General features: G+C 55.8%; 1 protein-coding gene across 1 annotated transcript in view; it reads left to right on the forward strand.

The window, feature by feature from the left end:
* Positions 1-3377, forward strand: part of PPARD (peroxisome proliferator activated receptor delta) — a 71375-nt gene extending 67998 nt beyond the window's left edge. Inside the window, exons 4-7 of the mRNA XM_006759021.2 lie at positions 91-229; positions 1439-1641; positions 1813-2263; positions 2900-3377. Of these exons, the coding sequence (XP_006759084.1) occupies positions 91-229; positions 1439-1641; positions 1813-2263; positions 2900-3147 (1041 nt within the window). The 3' untranslated portion in view covers positions 3148-3377. The remainder of the gene's footprint in view (positions 1-90; positions 230-1438; positions 1642-1812; positions 2264-2899) is intronic.
* The last annotated feature ends 8830 nt before the right edge of the window (positions 3378-12207 follow it).

Raw genomic sequence — 12207 nt, forward strand, 5'->3', positions numbered from 1 at the left:
GCACACTGGGGCCCCAGTACACCCCATGGGCCAGGGTTCCCCAGCTCTCTCCCTTCCCTGTGTCCTTTCCTCCCTGTACACCATCCTTAGGGCTTCTTCCGGCGGACGATCCGCATGAAGCTGGAATACGAGAAGTGTGAGCGGAGCTGCAAGATTCAGAAGAAGAACCGCAACAAGTGCCAGTACTGCCGCTTCCAGAAGTGCCTGGCACTGGGCATGTCACACAACGGTGAGAGCCCGCCGCGAGCACGGCCACCGGCCCCACACAGTGTGAAGCCAGTCTCCGCGCATAAAGGGCGCCTCCGTGTGCCTGGCACGCCGTGGGCCTTGCCGTGTCCGCTGCTGACCTGGCTGATCTGGACCTGAGTCTCCGAGCCAGCACAGCCCTAGCCCAAGATCTGCCTTCCCCAGACCGCCAGTATCCCCGAGGGGGCCAGGGCGGGCTGTCCCCACCTCTCTAACCTGAGGCTCACCCTGTCTGACCAAACAGAGCCTGGCACAGCATGAAACCCCTGCGGAGGCCTGGGACCCCTCTGCCCTTCCTGGTTATTGAGGGCAGTCGATGGCCACGTGTGCCAGCTGCCAGGAGCAGGCGGGCGTTTCCTGAAGGCCAGCCCCTCTGGGAGACAGCCTGCCCTGCCCTGTGCTCCAGGCTCCTGGCAGCTGGCACATCTCGTCTTCAGACCCCAGAGTAGGATTTTGCAGAGCCCACCTGCCCCCTCTACCCTCTGGGTCACACCCCCAGAGGACAGGGAGAGCCTCCTGTTTAAATGTCTCACCCATGGGTGATGCACTGACTGCCTTGCATCTTTGAGGGGGGCAGTGTGAGGCTCCGGCTGCAGATTTTTTAGGTGATGGGTTTGGGGGTCTGTGGTTTGACCCCTCCCCTCTGTATCTGCCTGGGCCCATTACGTGGCTGAAGTGAGGGGACTCCCCAAGAGATCTCAGTGCTGACTGATCTCGCTTTTTCTCTGAGAGAAGCCAGGTTTTTTCCTGTTGTAATGAGGACAATTAAGTGCTTAAAAGGGGAATTATCTAATTGCTCTGACAGTCAGTGAGCTTTAAGCGTCAGCCCTGCTTCTCTGATTAGAAAGAAGACGAAGCAGGAAGCAGCCGTCTGAAGTCACGAGGCGAGTAAGCTGCAGAGCTGGGGCTCGGGCACAGGCCGCTGACCAGACTTTCCACCTGCCACCCCGCACCCCTCCTGGCTGCGCGGCAAGGCGCTCGAGTTAGGGCCTTTGTGTGTGGGCACTGAACAGGACAGACAGACAGACCCCTGCCCCGGGAGCTTACATTCGGGAGGGTCCCCCAACATTCCAGCTGGCTGCCTCTAGAACTCCTCAGGCCTTTGGCCCATGCAGGGATGAGGAGGTGAGGGGTGCTGGCCCTTCATGGACTCCTCAATGACTCCTGCCCCCCACCCCTGCTCCCCATGCAGCCATCCGCTTTGGCCGGATGCCAGAGGCCGAGAAGAGGAAGCTGGTGGCAGGGCTGACGGCGAGTGAGGGGAGTCAGCACAACCCACAGGTGGCAGACCTGAAGGCCTTCTCCAAGCACATCTACAACGCCTACCTGAAAAACTTCAACATGACCAAGAGGAAGGCCCGCGGCATCCTCACCGGCAAGACCAGCCACACAGCGGTGAGTGCCACTGCTCGCACGGCGGCGGCCCTGGCTCGGGGCCCTGCCGCCCTCCAGACTCCTGGGAGAACTGCACCTCCTCCCTCCCCTAACTCCATGGTACAGGCAGGGAGTGTGGGGAGCACATGTGGGGTCCCCGAGGCCTGGCCTCTAATGGGGCCTGGTTTTCAGCCCTTTGTGATCCACGACATCGAGACGCTGTGGCAGGCAGAGAAGGGCCTGGTGTGGAAGCAGCTGGTGAACGGCCTGCCGCCCTACAAGGAGATCAGTGTGCACGTCTTCTACCGCTGCCAGTGCACCACGGTGGAGACGGTGCGCGAGCTCACCGAGTTCGCCAAGAGCATCCCCAGCTTCGGCAACCTCTTCCTCAACGACCAGGTGACCCTTCTCAAGTACGGAGTGCACGAGGCCATCTTCGCCATGCTGGCCTCCATTGTCAACAAGGACGGGCTGCTGGTGGCCAACGGCACGGGCTTTGTCACCCGGGAGTTCCTGCGCAGCCTCCGCAAGCCCTTCAGTGATATCATCGAGCCCAAGTTCGAGTTTGCTGTCAAGTTCAATGCCCTGGAACTCGACGACAGTGACCTGGCTCTCTTCATCGCAGCCATCATTCTGTGCGGAGGTAAGCGAGGTCCGACGCCGTGGGGAAGTGTGCGTGTGATGATGGCGGGAGCGTGTGAGGCACCGCTGTACGTGCAGGACCTGCCCCTTCTTAGGTAGATGGAGATGAGAGAGAAAAAGAACAAAGGGACGCATACCAACATGCGGATGGGGCTGTTTTCGGTGGTGGAGAATCTTCTGTATTTTACTGATACTTTTCAGTTCCAACACAGTAACTAATAATTACTGCGCTGACACTGGCATAGAGCTTACTTCCTACCAGGCCCTGTTCTAGATCCCTTTCCCAAATTATAAGTCATTTGGTCCTCACAGCCACCTGTGCACAGGTACTTCCGTTATCCCCAGTTTGCAGGTGAGGAAACGCGCCAGAGAGGCTGAGCGACTTGCCCAGGCCTCACCGCTCGCCTGGTAGAGCTGGGATGTGCATCCAGGCCAAGTAGCCATGAGACTAAACTGAGCCAGGAAAGCAAAGGAGGGGGGACTGTCCCTGGCAGGATGGGGCTCGGGTCTGTCACGGCCAGGAGGCCTGCTGTGCCCTGAGCCAGGCCCCCACGCTGGGTGGGTAGCAGTGCTCCTCCGCCACCTGAGACCCGTGCGTGCCTGCTCCCTCCCACACCTGGGCCCTGTGTCCCCACAGACCGGCCAGGCCTCATGAACGTGTCCCAGGTGGAGGCCATCCAGGACACCATCCTGCGTGCCCTCGAGTTCCACCTGCACGCCAACCACCCCGATGCCCAGTACCTCTTCCCCAAGCTGCTGCAGAAGATGGCTGACCTGCGGCAGCTGGTCACCGAGCATGCCCAGATGATGCAGCGGATCAAGAAGACAGAGACGGAGACCTCGCTGCACCCCCTGCTCCAGGAGATCTACAAGGACATGTACTGAGGTGCACAGCCAGGGCCTCCCAGCAGGCCTCGGGGCCGAGAACCAGGGGCAGGGACAGCGCTGGACAGGGGCCACATGGGACTTCCCCGTTGGCCACGGGCGCCTCAGCATGGCACCTGCTCACACACTCCTGCGAACAGACCCACGCCTCGCTCCCCATGGTCCCTTCCTCCCTCTCTCCTTCTCCGTTCCTTGTTCTTTGCTCTTTCTCTTCCATTCTAAGGGTTCCTCTTCCTTCCTCCCTGGCCCTCCCTCTCCCCCCATCCCCTGTCTGTCCCTCTGTCCCTCTGTCTTCCTGTGAGACAGTTGGTATTATCTCACCAGCAGCATAGGACAGGACTTCTGCTTTTGCCCCCTGCCCCCGTGCAGAGGGAGTGGCCTGCCCTCTGCACCAGCCGTGTGCAGGGGCAGGGCCTCACTGCTCCGTGCTCGCAGCAAGGCTGGGGCTGCCCAAAGAAACACTAAGCTCTGGGCCTGGCTTCGTGGGGAAGCCGAGCAGGACCTGGGCCGACCGCAGCAGTGGCCTTGGTCGCTGGGTCCCTGCCCTGAAGGCCAGGATGCCTCCCTGAGACTGTCACGCACCCCACCCTGAGGCTGGCACCCCCGACCCAGCCAACCCCACTTCAGCCACGTACCCCAGCCCCACTCACACCCACATCCTTTTTGGTCTTTTCACTGGTCTTCCGGGCCAGTGTTGCTGATGGCCCCCTGCGCTGGCCGCTGTGGGACCTCCCCCCAGCCTGGAAGGAGCTGGGTTCCCTGCAGGTGGGGGCCCCACACCCCCATGAAGAGGAGTGAGCCTCCAGGGAGGTGCAAGTTGGCAGGGAAGCAGTGAGCAGGCCTCAGGGTTGCCCTCCTTCAGCACCCACCCTCCCCCCAGCCTGCAGCAGCCTCGCCACCTATATTCTGTCCGCATCACAGCCCTTGCCTCTCCCCGGGGCCGGGACTGGCCTCACCCCCGATGACGTCCTATCTCCACCCAGGAGGCACTGGCACTGGCTCGAGCTCACTGCAGCTCATGCCACACACTCCTGGAGCCGCCGCTCCGCTGCACACCACAAGCACTGTTTCACTTTATCTGCAGGTTCCACACACCCCCTTCTCTAGGCGGATGCATGCCCAGAGGGGCCTGCAGGTGGACGGGCAGGGCTGGGCTCGGTTCCAGGGCTGGCCACATCCTTGCGTGCCCTCGAGGTCAGCAGGAGCGTCCTGCTGTGTCAGCCTAGCTCCTGCTCCCGGGGAAGGTGTCAGGGATAAACTGGTCCTGTTGATGGAGACAGCCATCTGTGCCCACAGCTCTGCTACCCTCCCTTCCCCTGTGTCAGCCCAGCTGGTCTCCTGGAACACCCTGCACAGCCCCTGGTGACCAGGACCTTGCCAGGCCACCCCGCTCCCCGGCCCCTGCCCGCTCCCCTCCGCAGGGGCACTCAGCGCCCAGGCTGCTGCCAGGGAGGAGGCTGGCTAGGGTCTCAGAGAACCTGGTGCAGAGCCCAGGCTTCCTGGTCCTGTCTGCTCCTTCAGGAGGGGCCTTGCTGTCCAGCTGCAGCTCTGGGAGGGAATGCCCTGGAGAGAGGACACAGCCAGTGCCTGCCCTGCCAGTGCGGTGGCCTTCCATGCCCAGGACCACTCCCTACTGGCTTCCCTCTCCCCTCCTACCTTCACTGACCGAGGTTTGGCCAAGGGGGCGCCCTTGGGCCAGCACTGTGAGGGAGAGGCTGTGCCCAACCTCCGCCTCCCCACCCCCCACCCGCCCTGAGAACACAGCTCTTCTCAGTGTCTGAACAATCTCCAAAATGGAAATGTATATTTTTGCTAGGAGCCCCAGTTTCCTGTGTTTTTAATATAAATAGTGTACACAGACTGATGGAACTTTAAATAAATGGGAATTAAGTATTTAAGAGTTGACTTGGGCTGACTCAGTTCTCTGTGTGTTTTTCCTGGGGGCTGATCTGCTCCCCCTCCTCCATATCTGGTGCACAGAGAGGAAGGAAACAGTTGGCCAATGAGACTTCGGGGTGCTAGCAGGGCCTGGCTTGTGGAGCTCCCTCTCACCCCCTCTGCTCGCCACTTGTCAGTCGTCTAGGGTTGTAGGGGACTGAGAAGGTGCCGTCCCTCCCTGCAGGGATTTTGGGGTGCGTGTGGAGGGGAAGTCACAGCTGGAACTCAGCTGCTCCTGCCAGAAGGCCGTCCGTTTGGCAGGGAGGGACAGTCCCTTCTTCCTGTCTTCCAGCCTGTTGACCAGGCCCTGGTCAGCCAAGAGGAGGGTGGGGGAGGGAAAAGCAGCTGTAATGGAAGCTAAGGGTGTGGTTTGCAGGACCCTAGTCCCTGTAGCATAGAGAAGCAGGGGAAGGGCAAGGGCCAGCGGATAATGAGCATAAAGTACACCCCCGGCCAGAGAGGAGCGATCCCAGCCAGCCCTCAGGTTAGGGTGGTAGTCATCTCGCACTTGCCTCCCTGTGTCAGGCTGGCCAGCTGGCCAGAGCCATGTGACTCATCTCCGCTGGGAGTGACAGGCACAGGAGTAGGAGGGGGGAGGAGGAAGGCTTGGAAGGGGCGTCCCTGAAATTAAGCACCTGGTTCACGATGTCGTCTCGTTTGCTTGGCTTATTATTCTCACCTCCTATCCTCCTACACCATCGGGGGGGAGACAATCGATGAGGACTGTGGCTCAGTTGCAAAAGGCCAATCCTCCCCCTGATGCTACCGAGGTAAGAGTACAGGACACCAATCAACTAGACTTTGCGCATCCAGAGGTGCAGCTCAGTCTCCGACCCAGTGTTCTGTTCCCGGCTTCGGGTGCTGCCAAGGGAGAGCCCCGTGTCACTCCGGCCCCGTCACTATCACTAGGGATGTTCTTCATTAAGCTTCCGTTCTGTGCCGGGCATTGTGCAATTTTCATCCTCACCACAACCCTCTGAGGCGAATATGACTCCTGCTGTTTTCCAGATGAGGAAGCGCGATGAGAGCAGGGAGTGTGCCTGGCTCACTCAGCCAGCAGGTGGCATGGCCAGCACCGCCCCGTCCAGGCCTTGGGAAGGGCATGGCCAGCACTGCCCCATCCAGGCCTTGGGAAGGGCATGGCCGGCGTGCCCCGTCCAGGCCTTGGGAAGGGCATGGCCGGCGTGCCCCGTCCAGGCCTTGGGAAGGGCATGGCTGGCGTGCCCCGTCCAGGCCTTGGGAAGGGCATGGCCAGCGCACACCGTCCAGGGCCTTAGGCTCTCTGCTTTTTACCCATGAACAAAACCTTGGGGATCATAGTTGGTCGCCTGGTTGTTGTTTTTTAATATATTGTTATTGATCAGAGAGGGAGAGAGAGAGACAGAAACATCAATTATGAGAGAGAATCATTGATTGCCTGCCTACTGCATGCCCCACACTGGGGACTGAGCCCACAGCCCTGGCATGTGCCCTGATGGGAATTGAACCATGACCTCTTGGTTCATAAGTCAACGCTCAATCACTGAACTATGCTAGCTGGGCACCTGGTCTATTTTTAATGCTGCACAAGACAAATGAATCAAATATTTAGACTAAAAAAGAAGAAAAAACTTTAAGAGAATTAGAAGATACTATTGTTGCAATAATTTTATAAAATTCTCTGAAATAAAAATTAAAGAACAAGAGGAAGGAAGGGGAGGGAGGGAGAGAAAAGAAAGGGGCTCCAGGCTGGCAGTATCCTTGGGGGTCGGGGGGGGGAGCTTTAAGAAGCAGATTCAGCCTGACCGGTTTGGCTCAGTGGATAGAGCGTTGGCCTGCGGACTGGTCCCAGGTTTGATTCTGGTCAAGGGCATGTACCTTGGTTGCGGGCACATTCCCAGTAAGGAGTGTGCAGGAGGCAGCTAATCGATGTTTCTAACTCTATCCCTCTCCCTTCCTCTCTGTAAAAAATCAATAAAATATATTTTTTAAAAAAAGAAGAAGAAGAAGCAGATTGCAGCCTGGCCTGGGGGCTCAGTGGTCGGAGTGTCGTCCCATACACTGCAAAGTGGTGAGTTCAATTTCCAGTCAGGGTACAAGTTTTGGGTTTGATCCCTGGTTGGGAGACAACCAGTTGATGTTTCTCTCTCTTTCTCTCCCTTCCTCCCTCTCTCTCCCCCCACCCCCCAAAAATAAAAAAATCAATAAAAACATCTTCAGATGAGGATTTTAAAAAAACAGATTAGCCATGGCTGGTGTGCTCAGTGGTTAGAGCATTGTCCTGCATACCTAAGGGTCACCAGTTTGATTCCCAGTCAAGGGCACATATCTGGGTTGCAGGTTTGATCCCTGGCCCTGGTGGGGGTGAGTGCAGGAGGCAACCAGTAGATGTGTCTTTCAGATCCATGTTTCTCTCTCTCTCCCCCTCCCCTTCCTCCCACTCTCTCTAAAAGTCAGTGCGTGTAGCCCTAGCTGGTTTGGCTCAGTGGATAGAGCGTCAGCCTGCAGACTGAGGGATCATGGGTTCAATCCGTTAAGGGCACATGCCCAGGTTGTGGGCTCAATCTCCAGTAGGGGATGTAGGAGGCAGCCAATCAATGATTCTCTCTCATCATTGATGTTTCTATCTCTCTCTCCCTCTTCCTTCCTCTCTGAAATCAATAAAAAATATATTTAAAAAGAAATAAATAAAAGTCCGTGTATGTGTGGGAGGTGGGGGGGGGGAGATGTCCTTGAATGAGAATTAACAAAAATAATATTTAAAAAAACAGATTAGAAGCAGCCAAAGAGATCATTTTTGCACATCAAGAAAGACCGGAGAAATTACCCAGAAAATAATCCAGGAAAACCAAGATGGAAAATGTGGAATGGAAGAATAGCAATATAAATTCTCACAGTGCAATGGGGAGCAGAAGCTGACACAAGCAACTTGAAAAACACTTGAGCAAAATCTATTTAGTTAAAATGTGCCTGCGATGCTGTGGGCATCCCCCCGGTCCCAGCCCTCAGGACCCAGCACTAATACCAGGGTTGCTGGGAACATCGGCTGCTGAGCGACAGCTGAGTTCCTCTCAGGAAACTGCTCTTACTGAAGGGAGCTGCCTTGCCCAGGATGAGCCCCCTTCCGGGGCAGCCTGTAGCCCGCATGGGGGCATGAGGACAAGCCTCCTTACCGCAATTTGGAACAACCTGAAGGATCGCCCAGCCCCAGAGCTGAAGTATCTGTTGTAACTACATTGAAGTTCAGCTTCTCTCACTACCCGGTCCTGCTGCCTTCGATTCCTTCCAGGTGCTGTTCCAAAGAGCACTCCCCAGCGAATGACCTGCAGGTGAACCTCCAAATCCATTTCCTGGAGAAACCAACCCAAGACAATACCCTATAGCAGCAGTTCTCAACCTGTGGGTCGCGACCCCTTTGGCGGTCGAATGACCCTTTCACAGGGGTCGCCTGAGACCATCCTGCATATCAGATATTTACATTACGTTTCATAACAGTAGCAACATTACAGTGATGAAGTAGCAACGAAAATAATTTTATGGTTGGGGGTCACAACATGAGGAACTGTATTTAAAGGGCCAGAAAGTTGAGAACCACTGCCCTAGAGTGAAACCCACCAAATTTCGTTCATTGAAGAATAGCAAAAACTTAGGAGCAATCAAAATGTTCATCAACAGGACAATGGATAAACTTGATATATTATACAATATTTAAAAACAAAACAAGAAGAAACAAAATAGATGGACAAAATTATATAATCTTGAAGTGGATAGAGCATTCAAAAGTCTACTGTAGCCCAGCAGGAGTGGTTCAGTGATTGAGCATCGACCTATGAACAAGGAGGTCACGATTCGATTCCCCATTAGGACACATGCCTGGATTACAGGCTTGATCCCCAGTGGGAGGTGTGCAGGAGGCAGCCCATCAGTGATTCTCTCATCATTGATATTTCTATCTCTCCCTCTCCCTTCCTCTCTGAAATTAATAAAAATATATACTTGAAAATAAAATAAAAAACTAACAAAGACAACGCCCCCCTACTGTCTGCTCAATGTCACCTAGCAACAACAGCCCGAAAATGCCCCTTCCTTCCTTGTCCAAGGCTTGAAAAGGCGGGAGCAGTTTTTTATTCCTTGTCTTTGTATTGATTAGCAATGCACTGGCCCTTTCTCTCTACGTGTATCTCTTCTTTTAGTTGTGAATTCTTTCACAGCCCGTGTCACCAGCCCAAACGAACCCTACCACTACGAGATACAGATTTTTACTCACCAAACAAATACTAAAACATTCGGTAACTGTGCCGCGAGGCTGTGCAGGAACAGGCTCCCTCATGCTGTTGGTGGGCGCACAAACTGGCACAGCCTCATAGACAGCACACGGGCAGCACCTATGACAAAATTTTAAATAATTGTGATCCAGCAGAAGTTAAAGAAGTAACGATGTTCGAGACTCTTGGTTTCCCAATCTAGTGTCTCAGTTTATTGATAAACATAGGAAGTTGTTTAAATTCAATTTTAAAATCTCTAAGTAATTATTTATTTACTTAGTTTTTAATCCTCACCCAAGGATATTTTCCCATTGATTTTTAGAGAGAGTGGAATAGAGAGGGAAAAACAGAGAGAAACATCAATGTGAGAGAAACACATTGATTGGTTGCCTCCTGTGCTAGACCTGATCCGGGCCCCGGGCTGGGGAGGAGCCTGCAACCCAGGTACATGCCCCTGACCAGAATCGAACCAGAGTCCCTTCAGTCCGCAGGCTGATGCTCTGTCCACTGAGCCAAATCGGTTGGGGCACTCCTTTAATTGTTAAGTAAATTCCTCTAATGTGCTGTTGTACAACTTTCCCAATTGACCACCCCCATGGGACAGTGCAGCATATTGGAGAGAGTGTCGGCTTTGGTGGAGATGGGAGTAGAGGTTGTCTTAGAAACAGTCAGAGCTTGAAGGGCTGTTAAAGCTCATGGCCCTCTTCCCCTACCCCCACTTCCAAGGCCCAGGCCGATGTCCTCCCAACTGCAAGCTCTGAATCCACCAGGCAGTTCTACGGCCCAGGAGAGCCCGCTGATGGGCTGACCCACTGGGAACATCCTCATTGGAGAGCGCCTCCGGCCACCTCTCAGTAAAAGGGCAAGGTCTATGCCCTCCATCTCACCCCGGATCCTCCATGTTGGGGCAGTCGCCATGTGCTCAGGAAAGTACCTTCTTCCCGGAAGCCGGGATTTCTTTAAACTAACCAATGACAATCAAGGAACATGTGCGCCATAGAGATGACCACATCCTGTGTAACGAGACCCGACTTGCGCCTGGCCAATCAGCAGGGCCCACAGTCAGCTCCCCTCCCCTCACTCCACCCCCCTATTAAAGCCCTGATTTTCTCACGGGTGGCACTCTGCTTCCGGTCGCTGCGTCGGCCAGGAGGGGGGGAGTCGAGCTGGCCAGCTCAAGTAAAGGACCTTCTGCTTTTGCATCGGACTGGCTCCCTGGTGTGGTTTCCTTGGGGATCTTGAAATCTGGGCATAACACTCAGGACCCCTGCTGAGCCATCAGCTCTAGTCTAATGTCTTCTGACCAGCACACACGCTGGCTTCCATGACAAGCACAGACCAGGCACAGTGACTTTTGTAGGAAGGACATCTCGGGCCTGGAGGCAGGTCCCCAGAGCCTCTTGGGTCTGTCCAGGTCCTGGCCAGTTGACTGGCCTCCCTGCAGTCCTCACCTGGCTCATACCATCTCTGGAGGCTCCAGAGGCTCCCAGCCCACCCTCTGACCTGTCCATCAACCTCAGCTCCACATGTGGGGCTCACACTGCCCCGAGTTTGGCGGGAAGCTCCCCTCTGGCCTCCTCAGTTAGCAGTTCCCCTCAGACACCAGCCCCAGGACTCAGCCTCCTCGCTCCCAGATCCTTGGTCCCCATGAGCCCCTCCCCAGTCACCCTGCCTTCCTGGACCCTTAAAGTGTTTACACCAACCCGCAGGTCCTTGCAGGGCTCACCGAGGGATCCCCGAAGGCCTTCATGCCCATCCCCCCGACATCGCTGGTCCTCGGCCCTCTTGCCTCCACCCTTCAAGCCCTCAGTCTGCTGGCTTGGGATCCTGCGAAGGGGTGGGCCTGGCCACAGAGCCCCACCTCCCACTGGCCCTGCCCAGAGAGGGAGGGATAAAGGGCACCAGCGAGCCCTGCCTGACCCGCACGAGGGGCTGCAGCTGGGATGGACCCTGCAGGGCTGGATGGCGGTAGCAGCAGCCATGGCGGGGAGGACAGACCCCACTCCCGGTGGCCATTCAGGTAGGAATCTGGGTCTCAGGGGAATGAACACAAGAAGGTGGGAGAAAATCACTTGGGATTTGGCCTGGCCATTAAAAGCCCATTCTCTAAGAATTTGGGGGTGAATTTAGATGAAGAGGGGCTTCCTTGTTCTGTACCCCAACATTGGAAGAGTCTAGAGATCATCTCCCAGTCCCTCAGAGTCCAGAGGAGGAGTCTGAGGCCAGAGGGGTAACGGGCGTACTAAGCCTGCACAGCTGGCGAGGCTAGCTCAGCCTTTGCCCATGAGGGCAGGGATTGCCACTTGCCTGCTTTCTCTTCCACCCACAAAGGCTTGTCTGCCCCAAAACCCACACAGCTCGCTGCGGTGAGGTCTGGTTTCCTGGTCACCTTTGCAGCCCAGCACTTAGCGCGGTGCCAGGCACTCACAAGCATTTGAACGGAAACTTCAGATGGAACATCACACCGTTAGAGAGTCATTCTTTTGAGCGCGCTAGCTCACTCGGCCTCCCGTTGGAGTCGAACACCTTAGCACAAACTCAATTTGCCAACAGCTAGAAGATCGCATCCCCAGAGAGAACTGAAGTTTGGGTAAAGGAGGGATAATTGTAGGTGTTAGGTCTTGGTGTGGAGTAGTTTTCCGAGCTCCTTTTAGTGGGAGAAAGGCAGCCAGGTAGCTAGAGGGAGACAGAAACAGAGGGGGTGCTCACTGAAGGAGATGTCCCTTGTTCTTTCCTGAGCTCCGGGCACGGCCAGGGAGGCAGGGGCCTAGACTAAGTTTGGGCCCTCAAGTTCCAAAACCCTGGTCAGGGGGCTCCACCTCCCCCGTACTTCCCCAACCCCACCCTCCTTACTCCCTGCCCTTCTCTTACCCACCCC

Source organism: Myotis davidii, unplaced genomic scaffold (assembly GCF_000327345.1).
Source record: "Myotis davidii unplaced genomic scaffold, ASM32734v1 scaffold1036, whole genome shotgun sequence".
In the NCBI taxonomy this organism is placed as follows: Eukaryota; Metazoa; Chordata; class Mammalia; order Chiroptera; family Vespertilionidae; genus Myotis; species Myotis davidii.